This window comes from Carassius gibelio, chromosome A22, assembly GCF_023724105.1.
Source record: "Carassius gibelio isolate Cgi1373 ecotype wild population from Czech Republic chromosome A22, carGib1.2-hapl.c, whole genome shotgun sequence".
In the NCBI taxonomy this organism is placed as follows: domain Eukaryota; kingdom Metazoa; phylum Chordata; class Actinopteri; order Cypriniformes; family Cyprinidae; genus Carassius; species Carassius gibelio.
The window spans coordinates 1,101,605-1,121,670 of record NC_068392.1 but is presented as its reverse complement, the minus strand read 5'-3'; the positions used below and the strand labels follow the sequence as shown (position 1 = coordinate 1,121,670).

At 38.8% G+C, this 20,066-nt stretch overlaps 2 protein-coding genes across 3 annotated transcripts; one reads left to right on the top strand and one right to left on the bottom strand.

Annotated features, from left to right (window-relative positions):
• Positions 1–212: 212 nt before the first annotated feature.
• LOC127943015 (DENN domain-containing protein 2D-like) lies at positions 213–15,099 on the bottom strand. Its single transcript, XM_052539102.1, has 13 exons — positions 14,942–15,099; positions 14,212–14,298; positions 13,170–13,339; positions 12,282–12,394; positions 8,266–8,335; positions 7,495–7,572; positions 7,269–7,409; positions 7,048–7,196; positions 6,335–6,506; positions 5,458–5,508; positions 5,150–5,231; positions 4,838–5,071; positions 213–545 (listed from the first exon to the last, which is right to left on the bottom strand). Exons 1-13 carry the CDS (start codon positions 14,985–14,987, stop codon positions 457–459), a joined length of 1,482 nt encoding a protein of 493 aa, XP_052395062.1. The 5' UTR covers positions 14,988–15,099; the 3' UTR covers positions 213–456.
• Positions 15,100–17,228: 2,129 nt separating this feature from the next.
• zgc:153675 (uncharacterized protein LOC768179 homolog) lies at positions 17,229–19,750 on the top strand. Of its 2 annotated transcripts, none has more exons than XM_052538214.1 (3): positions 17,229–17,384; positions 18,078–18,156; positions 19,121–19,750. In XM_052538214.1, the coding sequence occupies exons 1-3, from the start codon at positions 17,376–17,378 to the stop codon at positions 19,405–19,407; spliced, it is 375 nt and encodes a 124-aa protein (XP_052394174.1). In that variant the 5' UTR covers positions 17,229–17,375; the 3' UTR covers positions 19,408–19,750. The 2 variants fall into 2 exon arrangements, with proteins under 2 accessions (XP_052394174.1, XP_052394173.1); XM_052538213.1 differs by having other exon boundaries at positions 17,230–17,384; positions 19,118–19,750.
• Positions 19,751–20,066: the final 316 nt, after the last annotated feature.

Sequence of the window (20,066 nt, the reverse complement as noted above, 5' to 3'; positions counted from 1 at the left end):
TTTTGTTTCGTTCTTAACGACTTAAGTTACGCTTCATTAAAAGTGTAAATAGTATATGAATAAGCTATAAACTTACAAAAATACAGTGTAAGGGAATAGAATCTACACAGAAAAGGAAGAGCGGGATGATCTGAGCCTGTGGGTAAGTTGAGCCACACCTTGTTGCTAGGCAACATTACCAAGAATGGGTCACGTGACCACAAATAATACATTTTAAATTATTTAAATTAAATGTTTATTGTACTGATTATGACGAGTACATCGATGCGACTCATCACTAACAAAAATGAAAAATATAAAAACACTGTATACATATATAACAACAGTAAAACATACGTTTATTGGCTCACTTTGCTTATTATGTGAAAATACAAATAAACAGCATTAAATATTGACCGCAGGTCTGAAGTGTCTGTTGGAAAGTTTGAGAGGGCGTAACACTGAAGGCACTCGCTCTTACACCACGACTCCTCGCACCCAGCCGGCCTTCATCTTCTCACTCTTCTTCCTCTCCTGATACTCGGACACCTTCCTGTGGAAGAACGCTACAGAAGAACAAGAGTGTGATCACGACTACAGATAGTGAGGAAGAAATCTCTTGCACTCATTTCGCAGTATATAAAGCACTTGATTGATGATAACGAGTTTTCCTGAGCATGCAGAATGCTTCAGTGAAGGGAAACGTTATTATGCTCACTTCACCACTGTGAAGTTTTGGTTTTTGTCATAAAAATGCATTGTGAAAAATATAATTTTTTAAAATAAATTGCATTTGTTCTCGCAATTCAGACTTTTTTTTGCATAATTCTGAGTTTACTTGTTGTTCTTTTTTTTCTGTTGGATAAAACACAAAAAAAGGTAATTACGACTTTAAAATTCTGAATTTTTTTTTCTCACTATTGCAACTTTTCTTCGAATTGCGACTGTAAAAAATTTGCAATCACCATTATTTTGAATCCCATGGCAGAAACAGGCTTCTTTAAGTGTCTGTTTTATTTCATAGATTGAAAACAGCTTTAAAATTACGCAAACTGATGATAAAAAAAGCTGTTCTAAAATGCAATTAGTCTCAAGTATTAAAATAAACATCCCAACTAAAAAAAATATGTTCTACGAATGCTTTCTGAGTTTTCCAAGTTAGCAAACAGTTAAAAAAATATACAGTTTTATTAAGTTGGGTTTTTTTTTGTTAATGTTATGGCAACATTATCTTCAGTGTGGATGGTAATGCAAGTTACGTATTCAGATTACTTTTTTCAAGTAACGAGTAAAGTAACGCATTACTTCATAATTTATAAGAGTTTACCTGAATAGTTAATCAAAAAAGTACTGCAAGTTACTTTTTTCCCTAATTTATTCCCAGACAGCAAGCAGTTTCGGCCCAGAACTGGCCCACGTGAAATCCATGCGGGCCAGATCTGGGCCAAAACTGCTTGCTGTCTGGGTTGATTGACGGCTCTCCTGCCCCATGTTGAGAGAAATCAGATGTTACTGTAGTGCAGGGGTGGTTCTAGGGTGAGTGGAGATCCGGGGCTTAGCCCAGAAAAATCCATATATGTGACTTTTTATTTTAATAAATCAGAAAGATATACCTTATTTAAAATATACAAAAACAATAAAAACAAAAACAAATTTAAAACATTTTATTTAAAGTATTGAGGAAAATACATTTGCTTTTTGCAAACAAAAATTAAGAATTGCAAAACAAATGAAACAGCGCGAAAGCAATGATTTTGCAATACATATTTTCCATGGTCATATCTATTAATTTATTTGCAACGCTGCTTTTATTTTGCGTGTCAGTCTAGTTTGAGTCTAGTCTAGTCTAGTCCATTTTTCCTTTGCGCTTCACTTTTCTGCACGTCTCTCTTTGTGGCACCGATTTTTGACGTGGGGGCGGAGTCAATGGACGGGGGCGTGTACAACATGCCTCAATGGAAGTGACGTCATCGGCCTGAGACGCAGCTCACTGATCAAGGTCCTTTCATGACGAGCAGAGACTTTCGACTGGATCGTTTATTTTTATTCAGTAGCATTAAAACATTCATTTTTTGTTTTATTTACTTTATTAACATGTATGTGTATTAGCAGCGTTTGCTCAAGTTAAAGAAGTTGTTAACATGAACATCTGCTGTTTATTTCTCTCAATGTGCACACTTTTATAGCATTATGTGTATTGGGATCGCAAACCATTTGAGTCAGTTCGGGAGTTCGTAGCGGGATCGCGAATCATTTGAGTCAATTTGGGGATCGCGAATCAGTTGAATAAGTTCGGGAGTGCGTAGCGGGATCGCGAATCATTTGAGTCATCTGACTCTAGTTTGGGATTTGGAGTGGGATCGCGAATCATTTGAGTCAGTTCGGGAGTTCGTAGCGGGATCGCGAATCATTTGAGTCAATTTGGGGATCGCGAATCAGTTGAATAAGTTCGGGAGTTCGTAGCGGGATCGCGAATCATTTGAGTCAGTTTGGGGATCGCAAATTATTTGAAACAGTTCGGGAGTGCCTAGCGGGATCGCGAATCATTTGAGTCATCTGACTCCAGTTTGGGAGTTGGAGCGGGATCGCGAATCATTTGAGTCATTTTGAGGATCACGAATCATTTGAATCAGTTCGGGAGTTCGTAGCGGGATCGCGAATCATTTGAGTCATTTTGAGGATCACGAATCATTTGAGTCAGTTTGAGGATCGCGAATCATTTGAATCAGTTTGGGTTCGTAAATCATAGCTGTATATGGATAGGCATTTGTAACTAATTTAGTAGCTAGTTATAATTACATTTTCCACGCTTGTTTAGGTGTGAAATGTGAACTCGTATTTTTTGTTTTAATGATGTGCCTTTTAACAGTATCAAGTATATTCAAAAACTAAACAAATCGTGCCTAAAAAGTGTAGGCATCTAGGCTAATGTAAAGTTACATGATGAAGTCATACTAGTGCGCGTGTGCAGTTTGAGTGTGTTCTTTCACTGCATTATTCGGTGTATTCAAATGAATTTATGAATGCACGTGAATGATCACAAAATTCAAGATATGAACCCTTTGTGCCAAAAGTTCTTTCTTGTCATTATAGAACCTTTTTAGCATGAAAGGTTCTTTGGATTTGAGTAAAGAACCCTATGGTTCTATATAGAACCCAAATGATCCCTTTCTTCTAACAGTTTGTTGTCATAAGCAGGGTTGGTTCTAGGGTAAGTGGAGATCCATGTATGTGACTTTTTATTTTAATAAATCAGAAAGATTTACCTAGTTTAAAATATACAAAAACAATAAAAACAAATTTAAAACATTTTATTTAAAGTTTATCCCTTGTATCCTGACACATTTTTGTCTCTGTCTCTGTTTTATTTTATTTTCCAATCAAGCCTGACTGGCTACACTCGTCCTGGTAGAACAGGGATAAGAAGCAAAGCAGTGCACTGACACACTCTTACTCTATAAAGATATACCGGTCAAAGGACTTTATCTCTGTGTTTAAAGCCAAGTATAATTATAAACACAGGGCTCTATACACTTATATTTTTGAAGGAGGACTTACACAGCACTTACAAATTGCATAAATAATCATAAGAAGGTTAATGTATCAAATATACAATTTGGAATAGGCTACAGAAATATGAAATTATGAAAAAAAAATTAGAGCTGTACTTTGCCACTAGGTGGCGGCATGTCACTGCTTTAATGAGTGACTCGGTGAGTCATTTAACCAATGGATTCGTTAGAAACGGATGATTCATTCAGAAAAAAAAGTGTGTGTGTGTGTGTGTGTGTGTGTGTGTCCCCTACAGACTGTGCTGCGCAACCGTTAACTGTTCGATGTTCAAAATGTGACGTTAAATCAGACACAATTTAAAACCGAAAAATAAGTATAAAAGTTACAGATACCTGAAGTAAGCTGTTGTATCTCGTCATTCAAGTGTTTTGGCTGGGGGGGTTTACTTCCTTTTTTTAAGAAGAAGAAGATTAATTTTGAAATATCCATTTTAATTTTCGAATAAATTGATCTAGTAAAATACTACACGCCAACAAACCGCCTGCCTCCAAAAGATCTCATTTCATTGGCTGGATCATACAGACGCTCATCGATGGTTGGTCAGTTTACCTGTCAGTCAGCAGCACTAGACTCAGTGGGCGGTTTTCGTCGGATGTGAATGACAACGCGTAACTTACTTGGGTAAATTTACAGACACTGTGGACTTGAGTCGAGAGATATTTATTTATGTATTTAAATTCTAATATAAATTACTTTATTGGGCATGAAAACTCATTGATGGCATGGTGGTAATAAAAACATTCGGGGCTTTACTGAAAACATTCGGGGCTCCAGCCCCCTTAGCCCACCCCTACCGCCGCCCCTGCTGTAGTTCTAAAATAAATATGAATATGCATTAATTCCTCTCACTCAGCAAAAAAAAAAAACACAAACACACACACTCTGATTCAGTATTCCTTAAAATGAATGCATATATAATAATGCATCTCGGAATATGACGCAAACCTGCAATAATTATATGTTAAACCACACAAATATCCTTTATGTTTTTATTCCCATTCTATGAACCAATGTCTTTGCTGCTGACCTTCGATGATCCAGTTCAAAGGTACGTTACGCATTACTTACCATAAAAAGTAACTAAGTAACGTAAATAGTTACTTTTTTATGCAGTAACGCAACATTGTAATGCATTACTTTTAAAAGTAACTTTCCCCAACACTGGTTACTTTGGAATGTTTGGAAACAAGTTGAGATATAAAAAAATTGTTGTCGGAACGAGTGTTTGAGAAATAAAATGTTGGAGCTTGAGCTTCTTAAACTGATTAAGCATGTGTGTTTGTACCGTTAGGGTTGGCCTGTGTTTCCTCTTCCTGAATGAACAGATCAAACATCTGCGTCTGGATGAAGAGCTTGACGAAGCTCAGGTGTGACTTGTGTTCCACGGCCTTCAGGAAGCTCTTCTTCTGGAACTGGCGTGAGTTCCCGCTCCTCTTGAAGTGCTGTGAGAAGTGACCCACGCTGCTGATGAAGAGGAACAGGAAGGCCTCTGACACCAGCCGGTTGAGCTCCTCCGTCGCTGCCAGAACACACAACAACAGGAAGTTGAGCGGCGCTCTTACGGGAAGTGGTGCTCTTACGGTAAGACTGGACTCACAGGCGTGGTGTGTGCGCGCGGACAGACGGGACAGCAGCTCCTCCTTCAGTTTAGCAGGAAGGAGAAACTCCTCGTCTCCAATCTGGAATCACACCATCATGGTTAGGAGTTTAGGATGTTGCTATGCGGTTGCTAGGGTACTAATTGATTACATGTACTTGTAATTACAGTATATAACTTATAAAATGCTCACAATCACAATACATAGCTAAAAGGAGTAACCTAGATTCCGTAACTGACTATAGTGCACTACTGAGGGTGAATGTGGGTGAAACTCAATGAGATCAGAGAAACTGTGTGTGACTCACTCTTGTGATGAATTTAGTTTCTGCTCCGGGCGTCAGATCCACAATCATCAGCTGAGAGACACAATAACAGAGAATCAGCAAGTGAGAAACCAGAGCGAGTTTGTGTGTGCGTGAGAGAGTGAGTGAGTGTGTGAGTGTGAATGAGTGCGAGAGATAGTGAGTGTGTGAGATTGAGTGTGTGTGTGAGAAAGTCAGTGTGTGTGAGAGTGTTAGTGTGTGTGAGAGAGTGAGTGAGTGTGTGAGAGTGAGTGTGAGAAAGTGTGAGAGATAGTGAGTGTGTGAGAGAGTGAGTGTGTGAGAGATAGTGAGTTAGTGTGTGTGTGTGTGTGTGTGTGAGAGAGAGAGTGAGTGTGTGAGAGAGTGGGTGTGAGAGAAAGAGTTAGTGTGTGTGTTAGAGAGTGAGTGTGTGAGAGTGCGTGAGTGTGAATGAGTGCGAGAGATAGTGAGTGTGTGTGTGAGAAAGTCAGTGTGTGTGAGTGTTAGTGTGTGTGAGAGAGTGAGTGTGAGAAAGTGTGAGAGATAGTGAGTGTGTGAGAGTGCTAGTGTGTGTGAGAGAGTGAGTGTGTGAGAGTGAGTGTGAGAAAGTGTGAGAGATAGTGAGTGTGTGAGAGAGTGAGTGTGTGTGTGTGAGAGAGTGAGTGAGTGAGTGTGTGTGTGTGTGTGTGTGTGAGAGAGTGAGTAAGTGAGTGTGTGTGTGTGTGTGAGAGTGTTAGTGTGTGTGAGAGAGTGAGTTAGTGTGTGTGAGAGAGTGAGTGAGTGTGTGTGAGAGAGTGAGAGCGTGCCTGTGTGTGTGTATGTGTGTGTGTGTGTGTGTGTGTGTGTGTGTGTGTGTGTGTGCATGTGTGAGAGCGTGTGTGTGTGTGTGTGTCAGACTGACGTCGCTGCGGTCCGTCAGCAGGTCCAGCAGGCTCTTCTGGACTCCCAGCAGGTATGGTGTTGGTGCTGCACAAACATCAATCAGAACCGTGGGAACGATGGAAATGTACGTATGCTGCCACACAAATGGATTCAGGAGAGCAGCTACAGCGTGAAGAACCTGCGACAGAGTGCTGGACACACACACACACACACACATATTGGTCTAAAGGTGTTTTCCATTATAATATACTTTATTTTTAATCATTATAATTACTAAATACTATAAAATGTGCAATAAATAAAAATATTATTATATATATATATATTTTTTTTTTTTTTTTTGAAAAACTAGACTAACTAAACAAGTTTTTTTTTTTTTGAAGAAGAAGCCTGTGCTCCGGAAGTGGCTGAGGAGTTGTCCCAATGCCTGCTTTGGGATTTCTCCAGCATCTCTGGGCATAGATGTGTTCGCTCTCATGGTCGGACCTGAAACTTTATGAGTTTCCACCTGTCAAGTTAAATTCTGGACGAGCTGTGCAGCAGGGTGAAGGAGAGCAGGGTCCATGTCCTACTCTTAGCCCTGTTCTGGTGGTCTCAGACGTGTTTCTCAGAGCTCATTGGTCCACATAATTTCGCCCTACACTTTTTCCAGATATTTTTTAAATATTATACTATGAATATTAGATTAATTATTGTGCTAATAAATGACTCCTCTGTGGCTGCGCTGGTCACCTGAGCTCCTCCGAGATGAAAACGATCCGTCGCTCCATCACGGTGGCGGCGAACACCATCAGCACCTCCTCGTCGCTCAGGCAGCTGAAGAGCATCTGGAAGTCCACGTGTTCGAGCCAGGACTCTGCGGGCCGCGTCAGACTGATGATCTGAGAGCAGAGGCGTTATCTGAAGCGCTGCTGAAACACAAACCTCTGCACAGAAGTCAGACTGAAACACACCTCGGTTCCGGCGTCCGGGATGAAGCTTCGGATGGTGACGGTGTTTCCGGGCGAGGGCAGCGGTGCCTCCCGCAGGCTCTGCATGAACGGATAGATCATGGCTTTGGAGATCTGCCTGCGCTTCTCCACCTCGTCAAAGATCTGCACAAACACACACACACACACACACACACACACACGAGTCAGTGCCGATCCCTCGGAGTACTGTGTGTGTGTGTTTCCTCACCTTTGAGAAGAGTCCGAAACACGCCACATGGCTGATGATGCAGTACGCCTCGGGAACACGAGCGCCGCGGCCTTCCGGCTGACAGAGAGAGAGAGAGAGAGAGAGCTCATTAATTATTCAGCAGAATTCTGATCATATGCTAATGAGATACACATTCACTGATGGCCATTTCATAATTTATAATAATAGAATAACTATTAAAAATATAAAAAATGTAATTATAAAATGATCGTGTTTTTTCCATTATAAACATTTTATTTTCATTCATTATAAATAAAATAAATAGTATATTTAATGCATATATGTAATTCTGGATCTCTTTTTAAATATTCTTAAAGTTTTTAAATATTCTAAACTATCTCATTTAATTATGATGGAAGGTTTTTAAGATATACTCCAAAATACTTAACAAAATATAAATAATATTTACAATTTTATCATTAATGATGAAAATGATTAAAATTTTCTTTACTTTGAATCTTTATAATTACGAAATACTATAGAATATTAATGTAATACATATCAACAATTACACAACTCAATATTTTTATTTTAAAAGTAATATTTTTAAATATTCTAATATATTATAATTATTTTAAATGTATGATTAACATTTAACATTATACATTGGTTAAAAAAATTATTATAAATATGACCTGTACTTGTAATTATTATAGATACTTAATGGAGAAGGAAATGTTTAAAATAACATGTAAAATAATTATATTAAATATGTGAATAGTGTGATATTTAATAATGCTTGAAGTTCACCAGCAGTCTCCTGCAGTATCCGTTCCTCCGGCTGCCATCAACTTCAGTCAGAACGAACGAGAACGTCTCACTGCAGAGACAACAAACCAGAGAGTTTCAGAAACACTCACCAAACCAACACACACACACGTCCTGTAGATGAAGACTGAGACACTCAGATCTAACACACTGATGATGCGGTTTCACTTTAAACACAGCAAAACACTGTCAGAGCGCAAGAGATTCACCCAGAGATTCAAATCAACAGTAACGGTCCGAGAATCATTCAGAGAATCACAGTCAGAGATTCATTCAGACATTCACAGTCAGATTCAGTCAGAGATTCACAGTCAGAGAATCAGTCAGAGTCACAGTCAGAGAATCAGTCAGAGAATCAGTCAGAGAGTCACAGTCAAAGAATCATTCAGAGAGTCACAGTCAGAGAGTCACGGACAGAGAATCATTCATAGAGTCACGGTCAGAGAGTCACGGTCAGAAATTCACGGTCAGAGAATCATTCAGAGAGTCACAGTCAGAGAGTCACAGTCAGAGAGTCACAGTCAGAGAATCACAGTCAGAGAATCACCGTCAGAGAATCATTCAGAGAGTCACAGTCAGAGAATCATTCAGAGAGTCACAGTCAGAGAATCATTCAGAGAGTCACAGTCAGAGAATCATTCAGAGAGTCACAGTCAGAGAGTCACAGTCAGAGAATCATTCAGAGAGTCACAGTCAGAGAGTCACAGTCAGAGAATCATTCATAGAGTCACGGTCAGAGAGTCACGGTCAGAAATTCACGGTCAGAGAATCATTCAGAGAGTCACAGTCAGAGAGTCACAGTCAGAGAGTCACAGTCAGAGAATCACAGTCAGAGAATCACCGTCAGAGAATCATTCAGAGAGTCACAGTCAGAGAATCATTCAGAGAGTCACAGTCAGAGAATCATTCAGAGAGTCACAGTCAGAGAATCATTCAGAGAGTCACAGTCAGAGAGTCACAGTCAGAGAATCATTCAGAGAGTCACAGTCAGAGAATCATTCAGAGAGTCACAGTCAGAGAGTCACAGTCAGAGAATCATTCAGAGAGTCACAGTCAGAGAGTCACAGTCAGAAAATCATTCAGAGAGTCACAGTCAGAGAGTCACAGTCAGAGAGTCACGGTCAGAGAATCATTCAGAGAGTCACAGTCAGAGAGTCACAGTCAGAGAATCACCGTCAGAGAATCACCGTCAGAGAATCATTCAGAGAGTCACAGTCAGAGAATCAGTCAGAGATTCACAGTCAGAGATTCACAGTTAGAGATTCACAGTCAGAGAATCACAGTCAGAGAATCACCGTCAGAGAATCATTCAGAGAGTCACAGTCAGAGAATCATTCAGAGAGTCACAGTCAGAGAATCATTCAGAGAGTCACAGTCAGAGAATCATTCAGAGAGTCACAGTCAGAGAGTCACAGTCAGAGAATCATTCAGAGAGTCACAGTCAGAGAATCATTCAGAGAGTCACAGTCAGAGAGTCACAGTCAGAGAATCATTCAGAGAGTCACAGTCAGAGAGTCACAGTCAGAGAATCATTCAGAGAGTCACAGTCAGAGAGTCACAGTCAGAAAATCATTCAGAGAGTCACAGTCAGAGAGTCACAGTCAGAGAGTCACGGTCAGAGAATCATTCAGAGAGTCACAGTCAGAGAGTCACAGTCAGAGAATCACAGTCAGAGAATCACCGTCAGAGAATCATTCAGAGAGTCACAGTCAGAGAATCAGTCAGAGATTCACAGTCAGAGATTCACAGTCAGAGATTCACAGTCAGAGAATCATTCAGAGTCAGTCAGAGAATAATTCAGAGAGTCACAGTCAGAGAGTCACAGTCAGAGAATCATTCAGAGAGTCACGGTCAGAGAATCACGGTCAGAGAGTCACAGTCAGAGAGTCATTCAGAGAGTCACAGTCAGAGAGTCACAGTCAGAGAATCATTCAGAGAGTCACGGTCAGAGAATCACGGTCAGAGAGTCACAGTCAGAGAATCATTCAGAGAGTCACAGTCAGAGAGTCACAGTCAGAGAATCATTCAGAGAGTCACGGTCAGAGAATCACGGTCAGAGAGTCACAGTCAGAGAATCATTCAGAGAGTCACAGTCAGAGAATCACAGTCAGAGATTCACAGTCAGAGAATCATTCAGAGTCACAGTCAGAGAATCATTCAGAGAGTCACAGTCAGAGAATCATTCAGAGAGTCACAGTCAGAGAATCACAGTCAGAGAGTCACAGTCAGAGAATCATTCAGAGTCACGGTCAGAGAGTCACGGTCAGAGAGTCACAGTCAGAGAGTCATTCAGAGAATCACAGTCAGAGAATCAGTCAAAGAATCAGTCAGAGATTCACCGTCAGAGAATCATTCAGAGTCACAGTCAGAGAGTCACAGTCAGAGAGTCACAGTCAGAGAGTCACAGTCAGAGAGTCACCGTCAGAGAGTCACCGTCAGAGAATCATTAAGAGTGTCACCGTCAGAGAGTCACAGTCAGAGATTCACATTCAGAGAGTCACAGTCAGAGAATCATTCAGAGAGTCACAGTCAGAGATTCACATCCAGAGAGTCAGTCAGAGATTCACAGTCAGAGAATCATTCAGAGAGTCACAGTCAGAGATTCACAGTCAGAGAGTCACATTCAGAGAGTCACAGTCAGAGATTCACAGTCAGAGAATCATTCAGAGAGTCAGTCAGAGATTCACAGTCAGAGAGTCACAGTCAGAGATTCACAGTCAGAGAGTCACAGTCAGAGAGTCACAGTCAGAGAGTCACAGTCAGAGAGTCACAGTCAGAGAGTCACAGTCAGAGATTCACAGTCAGAGAATCAGTCAGAGATTCACAGTCAGAGTCACAGTCAGAGAATCATTCAGAGAGTCACAGTCAGAGAGTCACAGTCAGAGAATCATTCAGAGAGTCACAGTCAGAGAATCACAGTCAGAGAATCACAGTCAGAGAATCATTCAGAGAGTCACAGTCAGAGATTCACAGTCAGAGATTCACGGTCAGAGAGTCACGGTCAGAGAGTCACGGTCAGAGAGTCACAGTCAGAGAGTCACAGTCAGAGATTCACAGTCAGAGATTCACAGTCAGAGATTCACGGTCAGAGAGTCACGGTCAGAGAGTCACAGTCAGAGAATCATTCAGACAGTCACAGTCAGAGAGTGACAGTCAGAGAGTCACGGTCAGAGAGTCACGGTCAGAGAGTCACGGTCAGAGAGTCACAGTCAGAGAGTCACAGTCAGAGAGTCACAGTCAGAGAATCACAGTCAGAGATTCACAGTCAGAGAATCAGTCAGAGATTCACAGTCAGAGAATCACAGTCAGAGATTCACAGTCAGAGAGTCACAGTCAGAGAGTCACAGTCAGAGAATCATTCAGAGAGTCAACATCAGAGAATCACAGTCAGAGAATCACAGTCAGAGATTCACAGTCAGAGAATCACAGTCAGAGATTCACAGTCAGAGAATCATTCAGAGAGTCACAGTCAGAGATTCACAGTCAGAGAGTCACAGTCAGAGAGTCACAGTCAGAGAGTCACAATCAGAGAGTCACAGTCAGAGAATCGTTCAGAGAGTCACAGTCAGAGATTCACAGTCAGAGAATCGTTCAGAGAGTCACAGTCAGAGAGTCACAGTCAGAGATTCACCGTCAGAGAAGAGATTCAGTGAGAGATTCATAGAGGAAGTTTGTGGTTTTAAATTCTGCCGTTTTAATGACCTGTTTTAATGTTTGGCTCATGTTGAAGAATGCTGGTGACCAAAATTGATTGACGGTCACCACTGACTTCCACAATATATATATATTTTTACCAATATTCATCAGCATATCTTCTCAGGTGTGGAGCAGCACGAGGGAGTGAATTTCCATTTTAGTGTGAACTGTCACTTTAAGAAAAAACAGGACCGTCTGATGAATGTCACTTTAAGACTGTTTGTTGTTTTCATCAGCTTCAGTGTGCACGAGTGTGAAATGATGCATGTGTGTGGTTACAGCAGAGGTGTGTGTGTGTGTACCTCCTGTATTCGGTCAGAGGAGCCCAGTTGATTCCCTCTGGGAAGCAGAAGAGATGAACGGCCTTCATGCACTTCTCCTCTTCCTCTCGCTGCAGACGGCCCATCACCTCACGCTACACACACACACACACACACACACACACACACACACACAAAATGTACAAATATTTATGAATCAATTGAACTTTTCAGTTTTATTTATATATACACATTTACATTTTTATTACAAACATAAATGCGTAGGTATAACATATATACATGAATATTTTCCTTAAAGATCAAAAAGCTTAAATATAATTTTAAAATACATAATGTATTGGTATACTTGTTAAATATTAATCCATTTAATTTATAGAAAATATTGAAATAATATAATAAAATAATTAAATATTCATTCTTTTTTTTACTGAATAAATGTTAAAAAAAAAAAAAACATTCATGTTAATCCTTAAGTTTTTTACATTTACATTTTCTTATATCACATTTTAAAAAAGTAACACATTGAAATAGATGTACATAAATATTTATACAGTTTCTGTGTGTGTGTGTGTGTGTGAGAGAGAGAGAGAGAGAGAGAGAGAGAGAGAGTGTGTGTGTGTGTGTGTGAGAGAGAGAGAGTGTGTATGAGTGTGTGAGAGAGAGAGAGTGTGTATGAGTGTGTGTGTGTTTGTGTGTGTGTGTGTGTGAGAGAGAGAGAGAGAGAGAGAGAGAGAGAGAGTGTGTGTGTGTGTGTGAGAGAGAGAGAGAGAGAGAGTGTGTGTGTGTGTGTGTGTGTGTGTGAGAGAGAGAGAGAGAGAGTGTGTATGAGTGTGTGAGAGAGAGAGAGTGTGTATGAGTGTGTGTGTGTGTGTGTGTGTGTGTGTGTGTGTGTGTGTGTGTGTGTCTGACCTTGGGGAACTGGTAGGTGATGTGGGGCTCGTACCCTTCCTCGTTCCTCCTCTTCCTCAGACTGACCACCAGCAGATACTCGAAGAAGAGCTGACCAGTGTGTCTGCGTCCAGCAGGAGCCGCCGCACCCGGAACAGGGGACACACCGGGATCAGAGGAGCTGCGCCGCTCTGAACACACACACACACACACACGTGATGTTTAATGACAGACACTTCTGAGAAACACTCCACTGCCAAACCACAGACAGAACAATGAAGAGGTGAGATGATCACAGACACACTTTGTGCTGGAAACCTGAGAGGAAACAACACTGGAGCACACACACACACACACATCAGCTCTAGAGACCGCACACACACACACACACACACACACACACACATCAGCTCTAGAGACCGCACACACACACACACACATCAGCTCTAGAGACTGCACACACACACAAACACACACATCAGCTCTAGAGACCGCAGACACACACACACACACACACACACATCAGCTCTAGAGATCGCACACACACACACACACATCAGCTCTAGAGACCGCACACACACACACACACACACACACACACACACCAGCTCTAGAGATCGCAAACACACACACTGCTCTCATCAAACCTGAGCTGTCTGTCACTCACGGTCATCACAAAAAATAAATAATAAAATATATATTTCCTATTGATGAAAAACAAATTAGATAAATTATGATGTTATAAGTACTATTTTATTAAATATACTATATTAAGTATCAATTTTTTTAAATACATACACACTTTTTCATTAAGAAAAATATATAGAAATTACAGGTAGATTACACACACAAAATAAAAATATTTTAAAATACAATTAATAATATGTTTTTATATATATATATATATATATATATATATATATAGTTAAAAATATATAAATGACATGTATTGATGTTTTAATACATTATGGATAAGTATTTAATAATCACAATATAATAAGTCTGGTTTATGGGTAGCAGTATATCCAGATTTCTGTGTGTACGGATGATGTGTGTGACTCACTGGATCTGTGCAGTTTCTCCTGAAGAGACGAGAACATGGAGCTGATCTTCTTCATGGCTCTGTGATCCATGTCCACCAGGATATCAGCTGGACACACACACACACACACACACACACACACACACTACCAGCTCAATCTCCATGTTGGGAAATTCTCAGGAATTTATGACTGAATCATCACATTAATTTTCATTTTAATTTCCAAAAGGCCAAACAAACACAACCACAGGTCAAGTGTGTGTGTGTGTGTGTGTGTGTGTGTGTGTGTGTGTGTATGTGTGTGTGATAGTGTGTGTGTCTTCAAGTTTCTCTTCTACAACAGAAGACATCCGTCACAGAAAGTTCAGATAGCAACTGTGTGTGTGTGTGTGTGTGTGTGTGTGTGTGTCTTCAAGTTTCTCTTCTACAACAGAAGAAATCCGTCACAGAAAGTTCAGATAGCAACTTAATGTGTGTGTGTGTGTGTGTGTGTGTGTGTGTGTGTGTGTGTGTGTGTGTGTGTGTGTGTTTGTGTGTGTGTGTGTGTGTTTGGCCTCACAATGCAAACCTGACTTTAATCCTCATTATGAAGACATGAACATTCAAACAGCTAAATTAACACACCACGCATCTTCTTATTAAAGGGCTCCTTATTTAATACATCTTATTTAACGTAAAAAAAAAAAACATGTGACGTGTGTTTCTGTGATTATATGTATATATGTGTGTGTGTGTGTGTGTGTGTACTCACTGTCGGCGGTAGTTCGCTGTCCTCTCCTCGTCTCGTCTCTGCTCATCTCTGCTCTTCACTTCACACACACTCTCTCTCTCACACACACACACACACACACTGCTGTATGTCTGACACTCACAGACTGAAGGGATTCTCGCTTCAGCTGTGAAGGATTGTGTGCGCGCGGAGGGCGGAGTCACCGCGTGAGGACACGCCCCCACCGAAGACACGCCCCCGTCGTTATCAGAGTGTTTACTTGATATGAAGATGGGATTTTAAATTTGATAAACTGCCAGAGAATTTGTGATTTCTGTTCAACAGAGATTAATCTATCATCTTGTTTCGTGGGAGTGTATACACAAAGAAGTATATTTCTGGGAAACTATTCACTGGAAGTGAAACACATTTAACTTAAATCATTCTGATATATGTATGTAGGCTAAGTAATAATAATAATATGATAATGATGTTGATGATAATTTTAGTTTTCTTGTACAACTTGTATTGGCTTACACTGAACCTGAGCCACATATTTGTGACAATGTCAGCATTTAAAATAAATCACAAATAAGTATTTTAATATGTATTGTATTGATGAATATTTCAATAATATAAAAATGTGTCGATAAATATTTATGAAGCTCGTTTGTTGTTTTGAGATATTGAAGAATTGTATTAAAATAGATACATTTTAGACAGAGAAGGAGTAATAAACAGAAAAAATAGAAAACATAATTTAGGCGTATATATTTATTATTTTATGATCTTTAAGACATTTCTTTCTTAATAATAAAAGTATTTCCACATAAAAAAATGTAATGTAATAATTTGTAAAAAAAAAAAAAATAAGAAAAAAAAACTAATATTACCATAGTATCGGTCATTCAATATTTTGTAGCATATCATGATTTAAATGCATGTTTCAGACCTTTAACGTGGCAGAACCACGATTTGAACATTATTAATAATGTAAAGCTGAGTTTTCTTTAATTTACCATGTTAATACAATATTTTAGACCTTATCATAATTTAAATGCCAGGTATTTTATTTATTTTTAATAATTGTTTTACATGTACCATGAAGATACATTATCGTAGACCTTATCATGAAGGCATAGTGGGTTGTTTTTTTTTTTACATTAATCATGATTATACAATGTTTTGTTCCATATTACAGTATTTTTTTCATGATAATACCATGTTTTAGACTTTTTCATGATTGAAATTAAATGATTTTAACAGTCACCATGCATAATAGTACTACCATTTTATTACCAATATAACGCATTTTCATGTAAAATAATTAAACATTTAAATCATCATTTGAAAATCATAAAAAAAAAAAAAAACTAATTTTAGCAGGTTTGCCTCCATCTAGTGGTCACAGTCGCGAATTATTCAGATTCAGTCTGTCGCCATAAACTTGTTTGTTTTGATCCATTAGGGGGCGGGATTTGACCTAAATAGTTTGCTCTACGCGATAGTAATACTAATACTAAATACACGATCCTGTACGGAGGCGACCAATCGGAAGCGCGATTTCAGAATCATATGGATGCAGTCGTCCAATCGGATGCGAGGAGGGCGGGATCAGGTCAAATAAGATGCGGTATGGTTTTTGTTTTGATGTGTTTATTTTCACTGTTAATTATTGACTGGTTATTATCCGTAGTTATGTTTGTACACTTGACTTTAAACACTCAATTTAAATTCTGGGTTCTAATGGATGTTGCCACACCCACACCCACCACTGTTTAATATTCATGATGTTCTGTGTTTGATATACCACACCCATCGTTTAATATTCATGATGTTATGTGTTTGATATGCCACACTCATCGTTTAATATTCATGATGTTCTGTAAATAAAATATAATAACATATTTTAATAAATCATAGCTTGTTATTGTGAATTACAAACACTCTCAAGAGTGACTTTTCTGTTTTCTGGTCAAATTTGTCAATTTGTTTGTGGAGTTAGTGTGCTAATATAAGCAAGCATTCAAACTTACTCCGAAATCATATCACAGTTATTAAATACATGAGTTTTTAATGTTTAGATCAAGTTGTGTTTGTGGTTTTGACTGAATAGTTCTTGTGACGCAAGATCCGGGGGTCGAATTAGGGAATCCTACTACGGCGAAGGCCGAGCTCATGAATATTAACTACGTTCCTTCATCATTTCCTCGGAGAGTCCAGTCACGTGACACGATTATTATTCATAAATCGAGTTCTCGACGCGCCCACTTTCAAAACACCTCCGTTTCAGCCAATCACGCGGGACTACCACGCGCGCGTCCCGTTACGTCTTTAATATTCATGAGCCAGGCCTTCGGCGTAGTAGCGCGCGCTTGGTTCGCATCCTGGACCGAGCGCCACGTCGCACAGCGGAGAAGCGTCCTCCGATCAGCGTCGATCTGGAGAGGAATGCGCTGAAAACATCCGAGCAATCATGGTGAAGGTGAGAAAATATGATTAACACACTCAACCAAAGGATCTTTCCCTGCTTCTGTTTCTGTGCATGTTTCAGAAATATCATTTCGAGTCTCATCGAGAGATGCACGCCATTCCAAAAGAGAGCTTGAAAGTTTTGTTTAATCAGTTATTAGTGCTTTAGATATTTAGATATTTTTCAGCTTTTACAATATGGGCACTTTAAGTATTTAGGTTTAGGATTATTTGTATTTATTTTACTTTTTTGTTGTTGTTGTAAAACAACAGTATATAGCTACCATATTGTAATTGCACACACTGTTTGCAATATATTTGATCTAGTCTATTTGATTTCATAGTTTCTAACTTTCTGCTTTATATATTACCTGTTCATTTTACCAAGTGTAATGAGTCATTATTGCAATTTTTTTCTGAATGTCTGTACAATATGGTCACTTTTCTCATGTTTTTTATACATATTTACTTTTAACATATGTAAATATATATGAATTGTATTTATTTATTTATTTTGTAAAAATGTGTGTGCATATATATATAAACATACATACATATATATGTATATTAAAATTGGGTAAAATGTTTAATTGCATATTCTTTTCTCTGGTCTCGAATTTGTTATTTCTGTTATATCTATACAGTATTATTGAAATCATCGCTCGATCTTGATTTCTGTTATTCTCGTTATTGTCTGTGTTTGTAGAGCGTGAATTCAGAAGCTCAGTCCAAGACTGAAACATATGAAGGAGAAGAAGAACACACAGAAACCCATCCGCCTGCAGGTTCATCTGGATTCATAATTCATATATCTTCAGAAATCAGTCTTCACGTCATCATAAAATCCTCCATATGGATCAGCTGACCTCTCGTTTTATGCATAAATGATGTGCATGTTCATGCCAGTTTATCATTATAGATTACTGACTCATTTTTAGACCTAAGTCAGCAGGGGTTTGGTGTCTTCTGGGAAGGATTAAAGGTGCTCTAGCAAACACTCGTGTGTCTCTGTGTCTCGCGAGACTGCGCTGTCGGTTATTTGTGTGAATGATCGCGGGAATAAAGCGCTTCTGCTGCGCGAGCTGGGAATTCACGCTTGTTTTCGGACAAAGCCCTTTTTGATGATGCAAGACGAACATCACAACTTATAGTAAAACCATCAAAATATGAAATAAGTCCAGTTCCATGCTTTGACCCCAAGAGAAAATTGTAGAAAATAATAAATATAAATTCATATTTTGCAGTAGGAAAATGAAATCAGTTAATTTAAATTAATTAATTATTGTATCATTATTCTTTTTTTTTTCATCAAAACTTTACTGTATTGTCATTTATTTGGTTTATTTGATTGCATGTTAACTAAATTGCATACTTTAAAAAGTAATTCATAATTTATGTATTTTATTATTATAGAGCAATAGAAATAAAATGTATGTTTCCATGCAAAATGATCATTTTTTAAAAATTCTTCTTATTATAATGCAATAAAAATAATGCAATGAATAATGTTTTAATTTAAAAAGTATGTTATTTCCCCAAATTCTAATTACTATAATACAGTAAAAATAATGACATTTTCAATCTATAGTATATATATATATATATTATTATTTTTTTTTAATTGTAGTCTATTGATTTTGGTGTTAAATATGACCCAGAAGAATAATATAAATGAGTTTTTGTCCAGTCTTTAATGTTGAATATGTTGGGCGTTAATTAAATGTAAAGCTGTTATTTTCTTCGCAGCAGATGGCGGGAAAGAGCACCCTGTGGCTCCGCCCGCGATGATCTGGCGCGTGACCGGAGGTCTCTTCAGCGCCACGAAGGGCGTGGTCGGAGCCACGGTGGGCGGAGTCGCCTGGCTGGGCGGGAAAAGTTATGAGATCACCAAATCAGCAGTGACCGCGGTGCCCTCGGTGGGCGTCGGCCTGGTGAAGGGCGGAGTTTCAGCGGTGGCGGGGGGCGTGTCCACGGTGGGATCGACAGTAGCCAATAAAGTTCCATTCACAGGAAAGAAGAAAGACAAATCGGAGTGAAAAGGAGGAGGGTTCTAAAAACTCTCTTTCTGTTTTGATTGGTCACCAGAGACGTTGATGGATATTTCTGACCAATCAACGTCCAAGACATTTGCGCAAATGGGAGTTTTATACAGCATACATTAGGTTTTTGATATTAAGAAATTTGATCTCAAAGGAATTTATTATTTTTCTCTCTCGAATCATCTCAGATCTGCGACCAAAGACACATGTATCAGTGGTGTTTGTGCTTCTGTAGCTGTTAAACGAGGTCATCTGTTTATTCTGAAATGTTATTGGTCCATTGTGTTTGTAAATTCATTTTTGTTTTTAATATTTGAATATAATAAAGTCATGTAAAAGATGTTGTGGAAAGTTTTCACATTTCATTCAAACATCTAATGTGGACAGAAGATGATTTCACTCCAGTTTGATCCAATTTTTCATTACATTCTCTATGAAAACACATAAATGAAAACAGTTTTAGCTTGAAATTTTATGCTAAAATACAATTCATGACGTCTTGCTAATATGTAATGAGACTCTTAATTAGCAAGTTAGCAAAGCCTATTTAACATAATCATGTGGCCAATAATGTAGATATACTCAGAATTAAACTGAACTGTAACTTTTGATTTTGGTCACAATTAAATTTAATTTGAATTTTCTTAATTTTTTAC